Source organism: Lepidochelys olivacea (genome assembly GCF_965140295.1).
Source record: "Lepidochelys olivacea isolate rLepOli2 genome assembly, chromosome: 6".
Classification (NCBI taxonomy): domain Eukaryota; kingdom Metazoa; phylum Chordata; order Testudines; family Cheloniidae; genus Lepidochelys; species Lepidochelys olivacea.
This window is the reverse complement of record NC_140416.1, coordinates 47960960-47985405: the sequence shown is the minus strand read 5'-3', so window position 1 is coordinate 47985405 and position 24446 is coordinate 47960960. Positions and strand designations below refer to the sequence as shown.

At 38.7% G+C, this 24446-nt stretch overlaps 1 protein-coding gene across 4 annotated transcripts in view; it reads right to left on the bottom strand.

Moving 5' to 3' along the window:
- Positions 1–24446, bottom strand: part of CD44 (CD44 molecule (IN blood group)) — a 102205-nt gene that overhangs the window by 23014 nt on the left and 54745 nt on the right. The window contains exons 10-20 of one of the 4 annotated variants that reach the window (XM_084632297.1): positions 23744–23866; positions 22370–22492; positions 18711–18830; positions 16270–16389; positions 14837–14962; positions 13820–13933; positions 11820–12038; positions 9754–9975; positions 7047–7268; positions 4953–5174; positions 2016–2186 (exon numbers count right to left, since the gene is read on the bottom strand). In XM_084632297.1, coding sequence (XP_084488423.1) covers positions 2016–2186; positions 4953–5174; positions 7047–7268; positions 9754–9975; positions 11820–12038; positions 13820–13933; positions 14837–14962; positions 16270–16389; positions 18711–18830; positions 22370–22492; positions 23744–23866 — 1782 coding nt within the window. The remainder of the gene's footprint in view (positions 1–2015; positions 2187–4952; positions 5175–7046; positions 7269–9753; positions 9976–11819; positions 12039–13819; positions 13934–14836; positions 14963–16269; positions 16390–18710; positions 18831–22369; positions 22493–23743; positions 23867–24446) is intronic. The other 3 variants (XM_084632298.1, XM_084632299.1, XM_084632300.1) reach the window with 3 other exon arrangements.

The window sequence follows — 24446 nt, the reverse complement described above, 5'->3', positions numbered from 1 at the left end:
ACCTTCAAAAACCCAAAAGAAAACACAACAAAATAATAAACTGAATAATCAAAATAAGCCAAAAAACTGGAAGTTTTGACCTGATGATTCCATGCAACCAGGTCATATTGACATGCTAAACTGAGCTTTATCAATAGATTTTAAACTAGGTATTCTAGTACTTATAGGGCCAATCTCTGGAGGGATTGGGGGCTCTAAGTGCTACAACAATACAAGTAACAAGCTTTAAGTCTGCTGGAGATTGTCCCAATGAAAGTTGGCAACAGCAGAAAAGGTCAGAGTTGCAGCAGTGGCAGAACAAGTAACAACAACAACTTGTACCTCTCTCACTCATCTTTGATAGATGCCAATTAATATGCAGAGTCTGTGGCTTCTGGATTCATATAAGTGGAAATTATTTTTTTTAGATAGTATCTCATAGACTCCAAGGCCAGAAGGAACCATCATGATGCCCTCCTGCACATCATAGCCAACAGGACCTCACCCACCCGTAATAGGCCCATAAACTCTGGTTGAGTTACTGAAGTCCTCAAATCTTGGTTTAAAGACTTCAAGTTACAGAGAATCCACCATTAACTCTACTTCTCTGAATAATTATAGATTTGGCTCCAGTTGCCTTTGTTTGTGAGAATGGTATAGGATACTATGGTTGGATATTTGGAGTACTTGTGTATATACATTTGAAGTTGAAAATATATTCGTATTGGTATTCTGTGCTGTATTAAAATGTCAGCTGACACAGTAAATGAATTGTCTTGTTCGCTATTCAAGGTGCTGTTGTTTAGACATAGGAGATGCAGTCAGAAATGTCTTGAAACACCGCCACCACACCAGATTTACCCTTCAAAGTTAAAAGCCTTTCAGAAAACACACTGGCAAACATGATGTATGTAAGATTAGGATGATTTAGAACACAGTCTAAGAATATTGCCTTCGATATCGGTGCATTCCATGAGTGAAACGCTCATGGTTAAATAAGGGCCCATATCCAGAGGATGAAAAAATTATAGACAACCCTTTGCAATAAGCAATGACCATCAGCACAAAGCGACAGCAAGAGCAAAGTACACCAACTAAACCCAAGAAAGTGTGGATTTTATTTATTTATTTAGAGAAGGTGGCATTTATTCTTTCAATTCTTAAACAAGCTCCACATTGCAAGCAATACAATGCTCATAGAGAAGGCCGTTTTACACTTACACAACCTGCACTGACTAATGCTCTAGTTTACCCTGATATTATGGGATTGATGCAGGAATTACTGAGCTAAATTCTATGTCCTCTGTTATGCCAAAGGAAGGAGAAGATGCTCATAACAGTCTTTTCTGGCCTTAAAATCTAAGAATAAAACAGCTTTAAAATATTTACAAAATAAACCTTGACACACTAATCCTCACTGAAACGTTTATTGTTCTAGTAGTTGTCCGACCTGATGCCACTCACATAATACTTCACTTCCAGAAAAAAGCAACTTTACTATCTCACAACCAAAAAGGAAGCTATCAGGATGTTAGACTCATCTCATGTACATCTAAACGGATGGTGCAGCAGGCACAGTCTCTCTGTATGCCACTTTGTATGAGTTACAATTAATCCCCAAACTTCCAGTAGGGAAGCTGGGGGAAGAGAGAGAAGGAGATGGCTCTCCACAAGCCCCATAAAAAAGTACTGCTTATCTGGTATCATCTGTCCCTAAAACAGACAATAAATAGAAACAGAAAGTTGGTTCTGGATCCAGACTTTGTGGATTTGGGTGTCTCTCTTTAATGGAAAGAAATGGAACAATGTATCTGAAATATTCCAAACTCTACAGTTCAGACCCAGCTGTACTTTAAACCTAATTATAACTCAGACCTGTTTAATCACCATGCAGCGACACCTGAACAATGCTTCCTGTTCACGCAGAAGTATCCACACCTAATAAACTTATTGGCCTTTAGCCTCTGAGTTCAGAAAGCAAAAATAATGTTCAATGCCAAAGAAAAACTCTCAAGTTCTCACTTAATTACTGATACCTGTAGTTGAATGTTCACTTCCACGTGAAGGAATAACTCCAGGTAGTACATCATCCCTAGTAGCATTTGTGGAATACTTGACTTTATCACTCCATCCAGAATGAGCCCCATTCAGCAGTGGATCTTGGGTCAGGTCTTCATTTTTGGCACCTTCATTGGAAACCACAACTGCTAAAAAAATGGTTGAATCAATTTTGAACTTAATATCTGCAGAACCACTTACACCATTACCATTACTTTCAGTTCTTGTCTCCTTAATGCACCTTTTAGGAGTAAAGCCCTATTTATTGCTCTGCCACATCACCGCCATCTCAATCATCCATTTCCAGGACCCTGATAAGGATTGGTAAAAGTGGATGTGCCAACAACTTTTTGATTTTTTGTTGTATCGGTTTCACTATCGTACAGCTGCTCATATTTGTGCTACGCAGAGAGGTTATTTTGCTGAGGCATTGTGGGAAAAGAGGGAAGATTTGAAAATCTACATCATAGTTTTATTCATAGTTGATGATATAGACAAATAAACCAATCATTGAGGCAATATAGAAAGTGTCCTACCCCTTATTAAACATACCACAGAGAAAAGCAGCCAGAAAAGTCCATGAGTACCACCACCATGTCAAAAGTATAAACCACCAACCATTTCACCAGAAAACACGATTGCAAGGGCAAGTTAAATGTGATTGCAGAGTAAAGGGAGAAGGCACTTTACAAAGCCATTTTGTAAATCATTTCCACTGAAAAATAAAAGTCCACTGCACCGGATGCAGTTAGGTACCCACGCAGCAGCAGAAAGAAATAAGCAGGAAAATCACACCAGAGAAATTCAGACAACAAAAGATCCCACCAAACATAACCTTGAGTCAAGAAAGCAGCACACAAACAAATCACACAGTAAAGTGTGTATTTTTGGTTATTTTAGATTTTTTTTCTCCCTTCACTCTCTAAGCCGGCACAATGTTGTCAGCAATCATGACACCATAGAGGAGGCATTTTCCAAACACACAACCTTCACTAAAAAAATAACTGTAATAATACAGTAAAAATATATCACACAACTCCATATTTAAAGTATTATCAAATGCACTGTTTCACTTGATGCCATCCATATGATGCCGGCCATTTCACAGCCTAGAACAACCTATCAGATGACAGACATTTCATGTATAATTAGCCAAAGAAACTGTTTCTGAGGAAGAGGAAAATGTGGATAGATGCAGAAAGTCCTCCTTTTTGCTGATCTTTGAGATTCATTTGGTTACTGCTTCCAAGCTAACAGTAGCGGTGATAGAATAAGGGACTAGGTATACGCTCACAACATAGGACCTTGTGGTTACTTTTCTATTCAGACTGCAACTGGGATTTTGATTCTGAATTATCTTGAGAATTAGCTTTTTGAAATTCATCAATCAAATTTTTCAAAAAGTGTACAAAAGCCACAAATAGGTTCAGTTGTATCTAAGAACACCGAACGTGGAGTTTTTTCAGACTCTCAGGTAGTAACATTTCCCTCTACTCTCCTTTCTGAACACCTGTAAGAATGCTCAGATTCTGAAGTTTCTGTTACTGAAAGACATATGCCAAGGGTTGGCATAGCACCATCACTAACACCAAATAGGCCAATTCAGAATACGATTCTAGAGGTCGTAACTCTACAAATGAAATCTGAGTACTTCCCTGTCATAAATATAAAGGGAAGGGTAAACCCCTTTGAAGTCCCTCCTGGCCAGGGGAAAGCTCCTCTCACCTGTAAAGGGTTAAGAAGCTAAAGGTAACCTCGCTGGCACCTGACCAAAATGACCAATGAGGAGACAAGATACTTTCAAAAGCTGGGAGGAGGGAGAGAAACAAAGGGTCTGTGTCTGTCTGTAGTCGTCTTGGCCAGGGACAGAACAGGAATGGAGTCTTAGAACTTTTAGTAAGTAATCTAGCTAGGTATGTGTTAGATTATGATTTCTTTAAATGGCTGAGAAAAGAATTGTGCTGAATAGAATAACTATTTCTGTCTGTGTATCTTTTTTGTAACTTAAGGTTTTGCCTAGAGGGGTTCTCTATGTTTTTGAATCTAATTACCCTGTAAGATATCTACCATCCTGATTTTACAGGGGGGATTTCTTTATTTCTATTTACTTCTATTTTTTATTAAAAGTCTTCTTGTAAAACACTGAATGCTTTTTCATTGTTCTCAGATCCAAGGGTTTGGGTCTGTGGTCACCTATGCAAATTGGTGAGGCTTTTTATCCAACATTTTCCAGGAAAGCGGGGGTGCAAGTGTTGGGAGGATTGTTCATTATTCTTAAGATCCAAGGGTCTGGGTCTGTAGTCACCTAGGCAAATTGGTGAGGCTTTTTACCAAACCTTGTCCAGGAAGTGGGGTGCAAGGTTTTGGGAAGTATTTTGGGGGGAAGGACGCGTCCAAACAGCTCTTCCCCAGTAACCAGTATTAGTTTGGTGGTGGTAGCGGCCAGTCCAAGGATAACGGGGGTAATATTTTGTACCTTGGGGAAGTTTTGACCTAAGCTGGTAAAGATAAGCTTAGGAGGTTTTTCATGCAGGTCCCCACATCTGTACCCTAGAGTTCAGAGTGGGGGAGGAACCGTGACATTCCCTCACCCAAATATAGCAATAAGCTTTAAATAACATCTTATAGCATAATGACTTGGATGTGAAAGTAACAGGATCTCTGCTACTACTGGACGAAAGTCCTAAAGTCTTTATTCTGTTGATAGTCAGTCCTTAGTCTGGCAAAAGTCTCTTTCACAAAAAAGTTCACTTTGCAATAATGGATATTAGAGACTAGACCCTCAACTGGTGTAAACTTGCATAACTCTGTCATGGTCAATGAAGCTATGCCAAATAGCACAGAGAGAGAATCTGGGCCAAGAGTTTGGACTACAAGGAGATAAAATGATTACAGTTCATTATTCTGACTGATACCTGTAGGAGTATATGTGTTGCGTCCTATTTCATTATTCACCGTCACACTTGAAGAAGAATGATCTCTTTCCTTTGCAGGGAAAAGTTCAGGCTTCACACTATCCAGAGTAGTGTTTGTGGCATATTTGTCCTCATCTTTGTCCCCTCCAAGATAAACATTATGCAAGAAAGGATCTTCGGTTGCATCTTCATTTTTGGCACCTTCATTGGAAACCACAACTGCTATAAAAATGGTTGAATCAATTTTGAATTTAATATCTGCAGAACCACTTACACTGTTATCTTTACTTTCAGTTCTTGTCTCTTTAATGTACCTCATAGAGTAAACCCCTATTTATAGTTCTACCATATCACAATCATCTCAATCATCCATTTACTGGACCCTGATATGGATCCATAAAAGTGGATGCGGCCAACAACTTTCTGATTTTTTGTTGTACCGGTTTAACTATTGTACAGGTGCTCATATTTGTGCTACACACAGAGATTACTTTCCTGAGGCATTGTGGGAAAAGAGGGAAGACTTGAAAATCTACATCATAGTTTTATTCGTAGTTAATGATACAGACAAATAAACCAATCCTTGAGGCAATACAGAATGTATCCTACACGTTATTAAACATGCCATTCTTGAACTACAGAGAAAAGTAGCCAGAAAAGTCCATGAGTACCACCACCATATCAACTTCATCCTCCAAAAGTATAAACCACCAACCATTTCACCAGAAAACACGATTGCAAGGGCAAGTTAAATGTGATTGCAGAGTAAAGGGAGAAGGCACTTTACAAAGCCATTTTGTAAATCATTTCCACTGAAAAATAAATGTCCGCTGCACCGGATGCAGTTAGGTAGAAAGCAGCACGCAGCAGCAGAAAGAAATAAGCAGAAAATCACACCAAAGAAATTCAGACAACAAAAGATCCCACCAAGCATAACCTTGAGTCAAGAAAGCAGCACACAAACTAATCACACAGTAAAGTGTGTATTTTTGGTTATTTTAGATTTTTTTTCTCCCTTCACTCTCTAAGCCGGCACAATGTTGTCAGCAATCAAGACACCACAGAGGAGGCATTTTCCAAACACACAACCTTCACTAATTAAAATTAACGGTAATAATAAAGTAAAAATATTTCATACAACTCCATATTTAAACTACTTTCAAATGCACACTGTTTCACTTGATGCCATCCATATGATGCTGCCTTTTCACAACCTAGAACAAACTATCAGATGACAGGCATTTCATGTATAATTAGCCAAAGAAACTGTTTCTAAGGAACAGGAACATGTGGATAGATGCAGGAAGTGCCTCCATTTTGCTGATCTTTGAGATTCATTTGGTTATTGCTTCCAAGCTAATAGTAGTGGTGATAGAATAAGGGACTAGGTATACGCTCACAACATTGGACCTGGTGGATACTTTTCTGTTCAGAGTGCAGCTGGGATTTTGAGAATGAATGATCTTGAGAATTAGCTTTTTGAAATTCATCTATCAAATTTTTGAAAAAGTGTACAAAAGCCACAACCCAAATAGGTTCAGTTGTATCTAAGAACACAGAACGTGGAGTTTTTTCAGACTCTCAGGTAGTAACATTTCCCTCTACTCTCCTTTCTGAACACCTGTAAGAATGCTCAGATTCTGAAGTTACTCTTACTGAAAGACATATGCCAAAGGTTGGCATAGCACCATCACTAACACCAAATAGACCAATTCAAAATATGATTCCAGAGGCCGAAACTCTGCATATAAAATCTGAGTACTTCCTTCACCCAAATTTAGTAATAAACTTTAATTAACATCTTGTAGTATAATGACTTGGATGTGAAAAAACAGGATCTCTGCTACTACTGGACGAGAGTCCTAAAGTCTTTATTCTGTTGATAGTCAGTCCTTAGTCTGGCAAAAGTCTCTTTCACAAAAAAGTCCACTTTGCAATTATGGACATTAGGGACTAGACCCTCAACTGGTTTAAACCTGCATGACTTCATCATGGTCAATGAAGCTATCCCAAATAGCACAGACTGAGAATCTGGGCCAAGAGTTTGGACTACAAGGAGATAAAATGATTACAGTTCATTATTCTGACTGATACCTGTAGGAGTATATGTGTTGCGTTCTATTTCATTATTCACTGTCTCACTTGAAGAAGAATGATCTCTTTCCTTTGCAGGTAAAAGTTCAGACTTCACACTATCCTCAGTAGTGTTTGTGGGATACTTGTCCTCATCTTTGTCCACTCCAAGATAATCATTATGCAAGAAAGGATCTTGGGTTGCATCTTCATTTTTGGCACCTTCATTGGAGACCACAGCTGCTATAAAAATGGTTGAATCAATTTTGAATTTAATATCTGCAGAACCACTTACACTGTTATTTTTACTTTCAGTTCTTGTCTCTTTAATGCACCTTATAGGAGTAAAGCGCTATTTATTGTTCTACCATATCACCGTCATCTCAATCATCCATTTCCAGGACTCTGATACGTTGTTGGATGTGGCCAACAACTTTCTGATTTTTCGTTGTACTGGTTTCACTATCGTACAAGTGCTCATATTTGTGCTACGCAGAGAGGTTATTTTGATGAGGCATTGTGGGAAAAGGGGGAAGATTTGAAAATCTACATCATAGCTTTATTCGTAGTTGATGATACAGACAAATAAACCAATCATTGAGGTAATATAGAAAGTGTCCTACACCTTATTAAACATACCACAGAGAAAAGCAGCCAGAAAAGTTTCATGAGTACCACCACCATATTAAAAGTATAAACCACCAACCATTTCACCAGAAAACACGATTACTAGGGCAAGTTAAATGTGATTGCAGAGTAAAGGGAGAAGGCACTTTACAAAGCCATTTTGTAAATCATTTCCTCTGAAAAATAAAAGTCCGCTGCACCGGATGTAGTTAGGTACCCACACAGCAGCAGAAATAAATAAGCAGGAAAATCACACCAGAGAAATTCAGACCACAAAAGATCCCACCAAACATAACCTTGAGTCAAGAAAGCAGCACACAAACTAATCACACAGTAAAGTGTGTATTTTGGTTATTTTAGATTTTTTTTCTCCCTTCACTCTCTAAGCCGGCACAATTTGCCTCCTTTTTGCTGATCTTTGAGATTCATTTGGTTATTGCTTCCAAACTAATAGCAGTGGTGATAGAATAAGGGACTAGGTATACGCTCACAACATATGACCTGGTGGTTACTTTTCTATTCAGACTGCAGCTGGGATTTTGACACTGAATGATCTTGATAATTAGCTTTTTAAAATTCATCAATCAAATTTTTGAAAAAAATGTACAAAAGCCACAACCCAAATAGGTTCAGTCATATCTAAGAACACAGAATGCAGAGATGTTTCAGACTCTCAAGTAGTAACATTTCCCTCAACTCTCCTTTCTGAACACCTGTAAGAATGCTCAGATTCTGAAAGGTTTCAGAGTAACAGCCGTGTTAGTCTGTATTCGCAAAAAGAAAAGGAGGACTTGTGGCACCTTAGAGACTAACCAATTTATTAGAGCATAAGCTTTCGTGAGCTACAGCTCACTTCCTCAGATGCATATCGTGGAAACTGCAGCAGGCTTTATATATACACAGAGAATATGAAACAATACCTTTTCCCACCCCACTGTCCTGCTGGTAATAGCTTATCTAAAGTGATTTCCAGCACAAATCCAGGTTTTCTCACCCTCCACCCCCCCAGATTCTGAAGTTACTGTTACTGAAAGACATATGCCAAGGGTTGGCATAGCACCATCACTAACATCAACTAGGCCAATTCAAATGTGATTCTAGAGGCCAAAACTCCGCAAATGAAATCTGAGTACTTCCCTCACCCAAATTTAGGAATAAACTTTAAATACCATCGTACAGTATAATGATTTGGATGTGAAAGTAACAGTATCTCTGCTACTACTGGACGAAAGTCGTAGGTCTTTATTCTGTTGATAGTCAGTCCTTACTCTGGCAAAAATCTCTTTCACAAAAAAGTCCACTTTGCAGTAATGGACATTCGGGACTAGACCAGAGGTGGGAAACTACGGCCCGTGGGCCACATCCAGACCGTGGAATCCTCCTTCCCTGCCCCTGAGCTCCTGGCCCAGGAGGCTCACTCCTGGCCTCTCTCCCGCTGTCCCCCTACCCCCACAACCCCCACGCACTGATCCGCCGGCACAATTTTATGGGTGGCCGGGCAGCGCAGTTGCAGAGCCGTGGTCTGACCCAGTGCTCTGGGCGGCGTGGCTGTAGTACCGCCAGCCACTGATGCTCCCGGTAAAGCGGTAAGGGGGCAGGGAGCATAGGGGATGGATAGAGGGCAGAGGAGTTGGAGAGGGGGTTGGTCAGGGGGCGGGGGTGTGAATAGGGGTTGGGGCGGTCAGAGAGCAGGGAACAGGGGGGTTGGATGGGGACAGGGAGTAGGGGTGGTTGGATGGGGTAGCAGTACCAGGGGGCCATAAGCGGAAAGGGGAGTATTGGATGGGGCAGGAGTCCCGGAGGAGCTGTCAGGGGGCAAGAAGCAGGGGAGGTCAGATAGGAGGCGGGAGCTGGGCCACACCTGAAAATCTGGGGAAACACTGCCTCCCCTAGTCGGCCGTCCATACAATTTTGGAAACCCAATGGGGCCCTCAGGCCAAAAAGTTTTCCCGCCTATAGACTAGACCCTCAACTGGTGTAAACTTGCATAACTCCATCATGGTCAATGAAGCTACGCCAATTAGCACAGGCTGAGAAGCTGGGCCAAGAGTTTGACCTACAAGGAGATAAAATGATTACAGTTCATTATTCTGACTGATACCTGTAGGAGTATATGTGTTGCGTCCTATTTCATTGTTCACTGTCACACTTGAAGAAGAATGATCTCTTTCCTTTGCAGGGAAAAGTTCAGGCTGCACACTATCCACAGAAGTGTTTGTGGCATATTTGTCCTCATCTTTGTCCCCTCCAAGATAAACATTATGCAAGAAAGGATCTTCGGTTGCATCTTCATTTTTGGCACCTTCATTGGAGACCACAACTGCTGTAAAAATGGTTGAATCAATTTTGAATTTAATATCTGCAGAACCACTTACACCATTACCATTACTTTCAGTTCTTGTCTCCTTAATGCACCTTTTAGGAGTAAAGCCCTATTTATTGCTCTGCCACATCACCGCCATCTCAATCATCCATTTCCAGGACCCTGATAAGGATTGGTAAAAGTGGATGTGCCAACAACTTTTTGATTTTTTGTTGTATCGGTTTCACTATCGTACAGCTGCTCATATTTGTGCTACGCAGAGAGGTTATTTTGCTGAGGCATTGTGGGAAAAGAGGGAAGATTTGAAAATCTACATCATAGTTTTATTCATAGTTGATGATATAGACAAATAAACCAATCATTGAGGCAATATAGAAAGTGTCCTACCCCTTATTAAACATACCACAGAGAAAAGCAGCCAGAAAAGTCCATGAGTACCACCACCATGTCAAAAGTATAAACCACCAACCATTTCACCAGAAAACACGATTGCAAGGGCAAGTTAAATGTGATTGCAGAGTAAAGGGAGAAGGCACTTTACAAAGCCATTTTGTAAATCATTTCCACTGAAAAATAAAAGTCCACTGCACCGGATGCAGTTAGGTACCCACGCAGCAGCAGAAAGAAATAAGCAGGAAAATCACACCAGAGAAATTCAGACAACAAAAGATCCCACCAAACATAACCTTGAGTCAAGAAAGCAGCACACAAACAAATCACACAGTAAAGTGTGTATTTTTGGTTATTTTAGATTTTTTTTCTCCCTTCACTCTCTAAGCCGGCACAATGTTGTCAGCAATCATGACACCATAGAGGAGGCATTTTCCAAACACACAACCTTCACTAAAAGAAAGTAACTGTAATAATACAGTAAAAATATATCACACAACTTCATATTTAAAGTATTATCAAATGCACACTGTTTCCACTTGATGCCATCCATATGATGCCGACCATCTCACAGCCTAGAACAACCTATCAGATGACAGACATTTCATGTATAATTAGCCAAAGAAACTGTTTCTGAGGAAGAGGAACATGTGGATAGATGCAGAAAGTCCTCCTTTTTGCTGATCTTTGAGATTCATTTGGTTACTGCTTCCAAGCTAATAGTAGTGGTGATAGAATAAGGGACTAGGTATACGCTCACAACATAGGACCTTGTGGTTACTTTTCTATTCAGAGTGCAGCTGGGATTTTGATAATGAATGATCTTGAGAATTAGCTTTTTGAAATTCATCAATCAAATTTTTCAAAAAGTGTACAAAAGCCACAACCCAAATAGGTTCAGTTGTATCTAAGAACACAGAACGTGGAGTTTTTTCAGACTCTCAGGTAGTAACATTTCCCTCTACTCTCCTTTCTGAACACCTGTAAGAATGCTCAGATTCTGAAGTTACTCTTACTGAAAGACATATGCCAAAGGTTGGCATAGCACCATCACTAACACCAAATAGGCCAATTCAAAATACAATTCTAGAGGCCGAAACTCTGCAAATGAAATCTGAGTACTTCCCTCACCCAAATTTAGTAATAAACTTAATTAACATCTTGTAGTATAATGACTTGGATGTGAAAGTAACAGGATCTCTGCTACTACTGGACGAGAGTCCTAAAGTCTTTATTCTGTTGATAGTCAGTCCTTAGTCTGGCAAAAGTCTCTTTCACAAAAAAGTCCACTTTGCAATTATGGACATTAGGGACTAGACCCTCAACTGGTTTAAACTTGCATAACTCCATCATGGTCAATGAAGCTATGCCAATTAGCACCAGCTGAGAATCTGGGCCCAGAGTTTGGCCTACAAGGAGATAAAATGATTACAGTTCATTATTCTGACTGATACCTGTAGGAGTAGATGTGTTGAGTCCTATTTCATTATTCACCATCTCACTTGAAGAGGAATGATCTCTTTCCTTTGTAGGGAAAAGTTCAGGCTTCACATTATCCACAGTAGTGTTTGTGGGATACTTGTCCTCATCTTTGTCCCCTCCATGATAAACATTATGCAACAAAGGCTCTTGGGTTGATTCTATACGCTTGGGATCACCATGGGAATCCACATCTGTTTAGGGTATGTTTGAAATAGATTGTGAACTTAAAATTTGCTGAGCTGCCACTCACATTATTCTCAACTCCTGTCCCAGTTATTTCTGCAAGAAGCTGTGTAGTTATATATGTGTAATGTGCAATGGATAGGAGAAAAGAGTAAAAGGTGCCCTCTGGTTTAATCCTAACCAACAAGATCTTCTTTTGTTCAGGAAGTATGATTTGGCTGAGAAGAATATCAATGGTAATGGACAACCCAAATTTGTTTGGATAATTGCAAATATTTTGTTTTCTGAGCCACCAACCACATTTGCTCACCATTTGTTTATATTGATCTTATAACAGACATTTAATAATGGAAATGTACGAGGATTTTTTTCAATAGGGTAGCTGGAGGTTTCCAGGACTGCAGCATGTCAGGAATCCACAGGTGCTAGGACAATGGATGTCTCAAAGGGGATATGTATATTTGCTGAGCCACCACCCACACTCAATTAGCCATTTGCTTTTCTTTCCTATGCATCAGTAATATATTATTAATATACATAGTGTAGAAGAAGAGCATTGAAGATGGATGCATAGTTTTTACTGTAGTATCACTAGTTTTCTCATCCATCCATTTGCATCACACCACTGTTCAGGAGCTGTTTTCTTTCTATGAAGTTTCCCAGTGATATTGGGAAAAACAATAGCAACAGAAGAATAAACTACAGCAGAAACAGTGACAAAACTAATGCAGTTGTTGTAACAACTTGCCCCTCTAACTCAACTTTGAAGGATAATGCTGCAACAAATAACATGAAGGATTTGGATTTGAATAATGCATCCTTGCCAAGTGCTAATACTGAGCTCAGAGATTAGTGTGAAACGTTCTGTTGTTGAGCCAGAGAGCTATGCAGTCAACAAAAAGTCCGTAAGTAACATTCCACCACCAACTTTAGCCAAAAGAGTTAAAATCTACCAATAGCTCAATACCAAAATTAGGAGGAATCTGAGCACAAGATAAGGACAGAGACCTCTGGCATTAATGCAGTTTATAAATGGTCAATGCAAGGTGATCAGAGACTAAATACAGCTCTTAGTTGCAATGGGACACAATTTTTCAACCATCACTGAAATCACAGAAGGCAGAAGGCGTAGTAAGGATATAATAAATAGTCAGCACAGAGAGAGATGAAGCAAAAAATAAATAAATAAATAACACCAGAAACTCCCAAAACTCAGGCCAATGAAGACAACAAAAATCCCAAAGCAAACTGAGTTTTTCATTAGGCATTCTTTATTGAATTCCTAATGAAATCCCCTGCTGAAAAAAGAACCCACTGAAAGTCTCTCCACACACCTAAACCAAGTTCAGAAACACAAATATTGATAAGATCTTTAAAATAAACAACAAAACTCTTTACTGATAACCATAACTGAGCTTTTTATTTTCAACACCTATACTTTCCTGTCTTCTCCCAGTAAAATATAAGCTTCATCTCCTAGTTCATGGCATAAAGTACGGACAGTACAGGAGAACTAATTATGTGATAGATGATCATTACACTGTTTTAAATATTGCACAGTAGATAACTGAATACACAGATTTACAGCAGGGATGTTTCATCCCTTTATTCCATAAACACTGATAGACTATAGCTGCATTTCTGGTGGCACCTGACAGATTTCTGAGCTGTCTGGTCTATGTGACATATTAGCTTACTTGTGCAAATGGCACCAGATGCCACTCTTTACTGAGGTATGTCATTTTGCTTTAAATATAGTAAGTTAGATAAAACTATTAGAATTCATTACCCTTATTGGTAACTGGAGGGTGCTGTTCCGTGTCATCATTTGTGTCCCATCCAGAGTGTAATGGATCTTGCAGTGAATCTTCATCATCTGTTTCATTTTCTTGTGAATCCTCATCTGTTGCAATGATGTTAAACCACCTGTAAACTTTTCATTTGCTGACCCACCACCATCATCACTCAAATAATTCTCATCTTTATTCTTTCTTGCCTTTATAATAGGCTGTGCTTTTTTAGAGATTTATTTAGCAAAGAAGAAAGAATGTGATAGAGGTGCATTCTTTGTAGAAGAAAATCTGTTGCTGTTTGTGATGATGATTATTATTATTGTTTATCTTATTTATAGCATTTATGATTAAGCACCCCAAAATGTGCCAAAAACTCATAAAGCAATTAGAGACATGCTCCCTTCCCTGAAGAACCCACAATGTAATTCTGACATGACACAATAAGTGAAAGTCATCTCACCCTCAGCCAGCTCTGGGTTTTCAGGTCATTATGACATCTGTTGACATCATGATTCTATTTAGCAGGCATGAGATTTCTGTAATTTTTTCCATCTATAACGGACCAAGGGGCCATTAAGGCAAAAAATATTGTGTGCTGCTAACAATGGGGGTCAAAATAAAAAGGAGCATAGAATCAGGGTTAACTGAACACATAAACCTTGCAGAGTTTCTGGGAGTGAACAAGTGATGTGCCAAAGAGAGATTTCTAAATCAAGAGCACGGGAATAGCAGTGGGTATGTGCCTCATCAGGAAGGGTCTACTCAGGTGTTCTCATTGGGGAGTGTCACTTCACTTTTTCCCAGTGTGGACTTGTGCATTCCAGACACAGTCCTGCTCTAAGAGAGTAGACTCTGAAGGAAAATATATTATTCTCCCTTATGGAGCATTAAGAAGGCTGTTTAACAGCCACCAGACATCAATAGGTCATTATTTGAATTGTAAAGTGGCTTATTACTTAATTTATTGGATGATCTTAATCAAACACTAGTAGTTAAAAAGACATATGATTTACCCTTAGTTGCTGTGGTTGGATGCTGCTCCTTGTGATCTGTATTGGACCACCACCAAATGTCAGGGGACGGATTCCCCTCATGTTGGCTGGAGGTTTCCTCATGTGCACCATGATCCGGGTTCACAGCTGTTAGGACAATGGTTCAATCATTTGTGATTTTTTTACTGGCTCAGCCACTAACCTAAATATATTCAGCTTCTGTTCTTCTCTTTTCTATATCCAATATATCTCTTTTACAAATATACAGATTGCAAGGAAACTGGAGCAGAGTCAAGTGGGAACTCTGGTTTGTTGACAGGTTAATCAATTTTCTAATCCACTTCTTCCACATCATCCTGGTATTGGAAGGTAGGTTCTTGCTACAGAATACCACAGTCTTCATGGCAAAGCAGCAGCAGTAACTGAACAGGCAGAAGCAACAACTTGCACTTTTAATTGAGGTTTGACTGTAGCCAGTGAACTTACAGAATTTTCTTACACTGATCCATCTAACTGTAGGTGGGGACATTAATTTAATTTTGTAATTGTATCCTTTTTTTGCTATATTAGAGAATTAGGTAGTTAGCCAATTCAGGAACATAGAGAGGGAAAATGTAATTTGATCTCATTCCAGTGCTTAGTAAAATACTTTGTAAGTATGGCACATCCCACGTTTCCTGTTAAAGGTGCAGTTATTGAACCACAAAGAGATAATGCTCAAAAAATCCAACTAGTAACAGCACCAAAACCATACCACAAAGCTGAAAGCTTTGAAACACCTTCACCTGAAAGTAGAATCATGCCAATAATAACATGAATGTGTGTGCAGAATTGGCATCAATTCATGTGTAAAGACTAGTACAAGAAAACAAAATAGTCTGTCCAGAAAAAGACATCATGACCTAAATTTTCAAAAGTGTCTAGTGAGTTTGGGTATCAATTTACAGGGGTCTGATCTGCATGGGCAAGTGCTCAGCACTTTCTAAAAATCAGGTTGCTTTAAGGTATCTGAAATCGGGCACCGAAAAATGGAGAAACCTCCCATCACCAGTCACTTTTGAAATTTAAGGCCAAAATGCTCAATTCCAATAGCCCAGATTACTTACATGCCTGTGAAATCACCACAGAACACCAAAGAAGTCCACACAAATTGCATGGGTAAGAGCAGAGTTGGCCAAGCATGTGGAATGTACACTAAACATGGGAACAGAGAGATATGAAGCAAAAGGAAATTCCAGACCTTAAGGAAAGAAAAATCCCAAAGGAAACTGAGTTTGTGTTAGTTTAGAATTTTTCCCTTCATGGGACAGAAGTTCACCATACTAAACTTCAAGAGGGTGACTACTCCCATTGAATTCCATGGGACTTAAGCACATATTAAAAGTTAAGCATGTGCATATAAATGCTTTGCTGATTTGTGGTCTAAATTCGTGATATTATTTCATTATCCTTACTGCTACTTGGAGGGTGCTGTTCCTTGTCATCACTGTTGTCCCCTCCGAGGGAAATTACTGGTATTAACGGATCCTGTGTTGAGTCTTCACCATCTGCACCATCATCATGTGAGCTGAGATCTGTTATAATGATGTTAAATGTACTATGAAGTTTCCATTTGCTGAGCAACCATCCACATCATTTTCAAATTTATTTTTTCCTGTCTTTACTAATGTCAGCTCTTTCATCTTAAAGAAATGTAGCAAAGGGGACAGGGTTTTCTTTCTCATGCACAAAACATCCATTTTTCAATCTGGCAAACTGCTCAGTAACATCAGACTTTCCCTTAGCAGCTACAATGTTCTGAATGTAGATTATTACCCCCTACAATTGGCCAAACAGCCACAACAGCAGAAGGAAATGTGTTCTACAAGAAATGGGATTATGGGAGTAAAAACTAATCAAGAGCATTTAAATGCTCCCCTAAAATCAGGGATAATTGATGACATAAAACCAACACAACCAGTTGTTTCTGGAGCTATGAACAAATATTCCAAGATGTCAATAAAAGTTAAAGGGATGTATATAGTCTTGTTTTTAGGAAGGCCTAATTCTCTTGGGTTACAGTGGAGGTGATAGGACAAAAGAGTTTTATCTTGAATAACAAAGGGTCGCAGAAAAGTACAGTTTCAAGTTCATTTAGTTTAGTATAAATGCTCTCTTCTTTCCAAATCATCTTCACGGTGAAAGTCGACATATAAAAACAGATTAAATCCTTTACTGCAATGTACATTTTAAAAAAGACTATTTCTGTTTCTTTGTTCATGCAATGAACAAAATATTTATCCTGTCAGCTAGAAATAAGCTAAAAAAAATCATCACAGGCATGTCACAAACAATGAAAAGAAGAGAACTTCTGAAGTCCAAATATCACTTTAATTTATACAGAATTTCTTCTTTTTAAGATATGACTACTTCATAGCCAAGACCAAGTCTTCCAGGGTCATCTGGGTAATATTACAGGTTATAGGCAAGGGTGGGGTGTATATTTTCCCATTCAAAATACAATTTAAGATTAAAGATGGAACTCATATGGCATCAGAAATACAAATTCATGGTGACTGGATATTTTTGTGGAGCTGGTATTTCTGTGCTGCTATTTATTCAGACTGTAGACAAAGTACATGATTTAATATTTAAAATCTTTACCCCCTGTTGCCTGAGTAGGCTGCTGTTCCTTGTGGTCAGGATGGGACCACCACCACCACGAGTCAGCAAATTGATTCCAGTGAGGTTGGGTAGAGGTTTCCTCATAAATGGGCTTCACAGCTGCTAAGACTATGGTTAAATCACTGGTGATCTTTTTTATGTGCTGAGCCACCTTTTCCTTGCAAAGTTAAAATCCATCAACACTTTCACCCATAAATATGCTCATGCCAATAAGCTGAATATGAGTGCACGTTAAAGACATAAAACTCTGGTATCAGTGCGTTTGCTAACTGATTAGTTGCAAGAAAAAACAATAGTCCCAGTCCCAACAATATACACAGTGCTCAGCTACAGTGGCCCAGATCAATTACATGTCCTTGCAAACACCACAGAAGTCCATGTAGTCTGCATTGGGCTGCATAAGTGTGACTAAAAGCACAGTTGGAACCAGCACCCAAACACCGGCACAAGAACAGATGAAGCAACAGAGACAAAAACAAAAAAACCCAACCAACCAACCAAGCAAACAAAAAACCATCCAGATAAGAGAAAGGGAAAAAATGTCCCACAAGAAAACTGAGTGTTAATTTAGCTTTTTTGTCCATGGAGATCCTGATTAAGCTGATGTTACCAAAGACCAGGCCTATAGCAAGAGCCACGTTGCACACAAACAAGCACCAGCAAAATCCACTTCAGAAACAAACGCTTTTTAGTAAAAGTTATTGAACTTTTCCTCTGGCTGATGCAATGCATAAAATGTTGTCCTCCAATAGCAAGACATAAACTATTATTATTCCATACAGATCTCATGAACATTTTAAAAAGGAAATACGTTTTCAAACAGAGCATCATGTAAATTACTGGAACTCACTCCTCTCCCATTTGATCTATAATGCCAGTCAAGTATGCACATCTGTAGAAATCATATAATTCTACAGTAACTGTGCAGACTTCAGGACCTTTTCAGAATATTTGTACTTCTCTGGACACAGTATTATTTTTATGAAATCCATATGTAGAATGCAGATGTTCCATCTTGTTCCCAATTCCGAGCAACGATGGCTACTATTCATTCTACAGATAGTCATTTGTCCTGAATATGCAGCACTAGAAATTCTTTTCAGGTGGATTCCTTCCAAAGGACAACTTTCCAGAGTTGGATTCTACTGAAAACATTACCACTCTTTCTTCAATATAGCTATAAAGAATAGGGCACATAGAGCAAAACAGATATATATTTCAGTTTCCTTACTAGTACTTGTAGGATACTCGTTCTTGACATCATTTATGTCCCATCCAGGAAGTACCATTGGTTTTAAAGTCTCTTCAGTTGAATCTTCATCATCTGCACCACCGTCATGTGAGTTCACATCTGTTGTGATGATGTTAAATGTACTGTGAACTTTTCATCTGCCAAACTACTACCCATTATCAGTTTCATTTGTATTTCTCCTGCCATTTACAATGGTCTCATTTTTAATGGTACATGTCTAATAAGAGGAGAAGAAAAGTTGGGGACCTTTCTTTTTATGCACAGAAATAGCTTCTGCACACATAACTTTTTTATAAAACATCCATTAACATCACAGTTTTGTTCACCAGGCATAAAATCACTACAAACTCCTCCACCAATAAACCACAATAAGAGAAAGCATCCTGCTAACAGTGGAAGTCAACGTAGGTAGAAGCCTATCACTCTAAGAGATGGCTGATGTCATTCAACCATAAAAGTTTCTCTATCAGTATACACTCTCGGGTGTCACTGAGAGCCCTACTTGTTCTGCGTGTGGCCCTTTGTTAACAAAGCCTAATAGATCTTGGCTTATGCTAAAAACTAGTTGTGATTGATCAAGGATTTTTTCTTCGTAAAACCCATATATTCTTCCTTGAATTTAATCCTGCTCTGACTTTGATGTAACAAGTATAGGATTATGGTGACTTCAGTGTAGGATCAAGCCAATGGAGAATCCAGGCTTAGAGGAAGAATACCGTCATTTAAAAAATTAACTTAGGAAACCAAGGAAAATAATGGCCAAGTACATTTAATATATATATTCTCTATTTCAATGTGACAGTTCCAATTAAGAAATCTTAAGAAATCCCTTTCACATAATTTGTAGTTGTAAACATAATCATATTTGTTATTCTATTCCTGTGATGCTACCAACAAAATATATTCTTTCTCAGTAAGAAACAAGGGTTTATGTTGCTACAGATATGCCACATATGCATTTAAAATAAGTTACGTTCTAAAGCCAAGATATTTATTATTATGCACATTTTAAATGTTTTTATCACTCCAGCAGCTAGCTATCTAGTATGCACATTTTCACTTGTGTTTTTCCAATAAACTTTGCCCTTTGCACATGCTATATAAAAGTGCACTAGATTAGGACCTCAAGACGCAACAGATTAGTTCCAGTGAATACATAGTGAATATAAAAGAATGAGTTATTCTTATTGGAAACAGAAACAGGAAAAACACATAAGAAGCCAACACAGTATCAGAAAGGCTGTTTGGCTGCCACTTCATATATACTTCCATGCTGCCTTCTACTCAGCTTTATCAACAGACTTTAAGCAAAGCTGCTTAGGTGAAATTATATAAATTCTTTGCCGTTACTGGCAGTTGTCAGGTGCTGTTCCTTGGAACTTACAGAATGCCACCATGGGGAAAAAAAAGGTTTTGCGTGGGTGGTGGTTTCATGATGTGTGTAATGGTGGCGATCCACAGCTGTTAGGACAATAGTGAAATCAATGTAGAGCACTTCACTGATGAGTCTTAACTTACATGATTCCCATTCGTTGTTGTTCTCTACACCTGGGCTTTGTTTTTTACTCATGTATATAGTGGAGAAAGAAGAGGTAAATAGAGATGACCCTCTGCTTTGTTCAGCTGTATCACTGGTTTTCCCATCCATCCACTTCTGGTATCAGGAAATGTGAATTTTCTGGAATTTCTTCCAGTAATACAGAGCAAAGTAGCAAGAACAAAGGAAGTTACAGAAGCAGCAGTGGCAGACCACATAGCAGCAACCTTTCTGTTATTTGATTGTTCCTCTAACTCATCTTTTGTTAATGACACTGAAACTGTATTGCTTTCAAAAACTAAATCGCTATAAGTCACAGTGGTATTTCACTTATTGTTTTGTAATTACAACTAACCAATTCTAACAAGCAGACAGAAGAGTGTTTATTCTGCAATGCAAAAAAATTCAAAAGATTCAAAAAACCATATTTTTTCCAGCTAGTTTGTCACCTAATGAAATGAAAACCTTCCAAGGATAGCAGAAACACTGCACCATCACTACTGGATGACAGAGATATGCTTATCAGGAAGAAGTACAAAAGTACTACCAATATATCAGCCTTACATATAGAAGCTAAAAATTTGTGCACACTTCCATCAAAAAACAAAGGGTTTAATCCTGCTCCCTTTGAAATCAATAGAAATCAATACAAGTTCAGCCACTGAATTAAATGGTAAGAGGAACTGGCCAATAAATATGACAATATTGAAATGAATATGAGTACAAGATACAGGTTGGAGCATCTGGCATCAATGCATGTTGTAAAAGATTAGTGCAAGGAAACCCAGAGAATATACAGTATGTGCGAAGAGTGCTGTACGCAAACCCATCAGCTCAAAGATAGATGAAGACACAAAGATTCCCACCACAAAACAGCAAGAAACCAAGAAAAAAACCCCAAAGTTACACTTTAAAGCCAAATACTGCAGTCTTTATGTAAGCGAGATGCCCCTGACTTTGGTAAGGACTGCAAGATCTGGCCTTTAGTTCTTTTAGATAATTTTCTCCCTTCAAGTTATGTTGTCAAAGACCAGACTGCAAAATTGGACACCCACATCTCCATACACATAACTCTATGCCAGTAAAATCAAACTCAGTATTTTAAAAACAATTTTAAAAAAAGTTTGAACAGCATCTGACTTTAAACATTACAGATTTTTTTATGCATTCCATCCCACTCATAACATGAAGCAGTGGACTCATGGCATTCCCACCTCTGCTATGTAAACCTGACCTATATCATGTGACTGAGGCCAGCAAATAAAACCAGTCTCTTACGAAGATACTTGTGTGCTAGACACTTATTACACCCTTCATCTGCTATTGCCCCTCTCACAGCTAGAAATGAGTTAAACACAGTGTCACGGACTTTCTCAGCAACACTCAGCAAAAGACATAGCTTCTGAAGCAGGGCGTGTCACTGATTTCAGTCGAGAGACGCACCTTCCTCATACACCATTTAATTACAGTTGAGATTTATACCACTAAGCTAAAAATATGGCACTAATAAAGATCAACTGTTAAGATAAATACCTCCGGCATCTGTGGAGATGTGGCAAATTTAACTCTCTTCTACAGAATTACTCTCTCAAAAATGGTGACAATGTTTTACACAAAAAATCATTTTATAGTTCCATCTTTAAAATGTTACAAATGGTGCATGTCGGAGATGGACGAAACAAGTTCAGAAAAGCTATGGAACTCTGAACACAGGGCTTTTAAAATGTCAACCCAGGTAAAAAGCAGAGAAGTTTACTCCCTGCTTGCCAATATAAATAACCCTAATTGTCACTGTGTTGCCATTGATACTTCTGGACTAAGCACAGCACAAAGTCATCTCTCTAGGAATGACACTTCTGCACCAGAAGTACTTTGCAAGAGGCCTTTGACATCTTGTCAAGGGTGGGGACTTATAAAATCAGTCAATTTTTGCCCAAGTAAGGTCTGAGAAAAAATAGACTAAGATCCTTCGGATTTAGTCCTATGCTTATTATAGACAAATGTGGTGCTTAGTGCTATTTTTATGAGTTTAAAGCTGATTTGGTCCATAAGAGTTATATAAAATCAATTAACCAAGTGGATTATAATTCAATATCCTTACAGGTGCTTGTGGGATGTCCTTCCTTCGCCTCATTGTTGTCTCCTTCAGGAAGAGAGCCATGGTTTAGGGGACTTTGCCTAGAATCTTCACCACGTGTAATATTCTTCTGTGAGTCCTCATCTGCTGTGATGATGTTAAACCTGATATGAACTTTTGGATAATGAGCCAGCACGCAGACAATTATATCTTCATCTCTTCTTGTTTTTACAACAGATTTTACGCTTTTACTGGAAGAAATTGTGATTTGCTGGAAATTATCCCTGAATAATGGTGAAGCATTCACAGTAACAGAAATTACTGTATTCTACTAGCAAAGAAAGTCAAAATAATGCCTCCTTCTCTGAAATAAAGATGAATTTGTGGCATAATTATGATTTTTATGTCAAGAGATAGTCATGACAGTTGTCATATGTACAGGATTATGAAGATTTAATTGTAGGATCAAGAAGGAGGAGAGAATAGCTTGGAAGGGACAAATACATGACTAAAATATCTTCAATGACAGAGAATTAAAAAAAAAACCCCACTGTGCAGACCAAGTACAAATTTTCCTCTCTTTTTGTCTGTATGATTCAGCAGGATAAATATAATAAATACCTTACTATAACTTACAATTTTTTAAAATGACTAAATCTGTTCACTTATTCAAGTCATCCACTAACAAAATATTTCTTCACTCATCCAGAAACAAACTAATAAAGAAAATTGCTTATGGTACCGAGATACCACTTTTGTCTATGAGTCATCCCCTTTTGAGTAATCCCTTTAATGATGAATTTACCATATTAATTCGAATGGGTGATAGCATAAAATTATAGATAAAGTTTGCGTTGCTTGTACTCGGCTAAATCCTGAGAGACGCTGAGGACCTACATTAAGGAGTTACAAGTGTTCAGCATCCTCTCAGGATCTGGCCATAGAATATAGAATCACACAATCATAAAAATATAGGGTTGGAAGGGACCTCAAGAGGTCATCTAGTCCAGTGCTTCTCAAGCTATCTGATGTGGTGGACCGGCAATTTTTTTTTCCAATGTGCACGCAGACCGGCAGCCGATGGCTTGTGGACAGGCACCGATCCGTGGACCACCACTTTGAGTAGCACTGATCTAGTCCATCCCTATGTGCTTAGGCAAGACTAAGTACATCTAGCCCATCCCTGACAGGTGTTTGTCTAGGCTGTTCTTAAAAACTTCCAACAAGAGGGGATTCCATATAGAGTTAGTAATAAATAAAAAACACAAATAGGATGAGAAAAGCTGATTAATTGCCATTTGCCATCAAGGAGTTTGCCGTTTGGAGTTCCTCTTTTGCTCAGGTTTCTCAACAGGCAGTAGATGGAGCACATAAGATAACATTATTATAATGGATTACCCTGGCCAGCAGTGGAGGTGTAGAGATGCTCTCCCTTGTGATCTGCAGAGTGCTGCCGTGAAGGAATAAATCCAGGCATCTGTTGGCCTTGAGTAGAGTTTCCATTATGAGAGTCCTCGTATGCTGCGATGTTGGATGAATCAATCATTGAACATCTTATTTACTGACCCACCACCTCCAATAGTTTTTTCACCTTTTGATCTTCTTATACATCTTTGTCTTTTCCCTTTCTATATAGTAGAGAAAGAGGATGACAGCCAGAAGCACCTTCTGTTCTGTTCATTTTTTTTCTCATCAATTCAGTCACATCATCCTGAGATCAGGAGGAGTGAGATTGATGGAGCACAACCCAGCACTAATGGGCAAAGCAGCTGCAGCAACAGAAAAGGAAGTCGATGCAGCAAAAGGACTAGCAGTAATAATGGAAGATCAAGTAGCAAGAGTAACATGCCATATCTATGAGAGCAGGATGAAGACATGAGCTAGGGTACAATGGACTACCAGTGCAAGGAAAACAAAAGTCCCTGCCCAGAGAATATATACCATGCTGAACTAGAGTATAGGCAATGGGCATAAAGCCATCTGCTAGAACTGAAGTTTAGCCAGAGAAAATATCACCACAAACACCAATAAATTCAAGAAAACAAAAATATCGGAAATACCCTAATGTATTTAAAATATATTTTCCATCTTCTAATCCTAA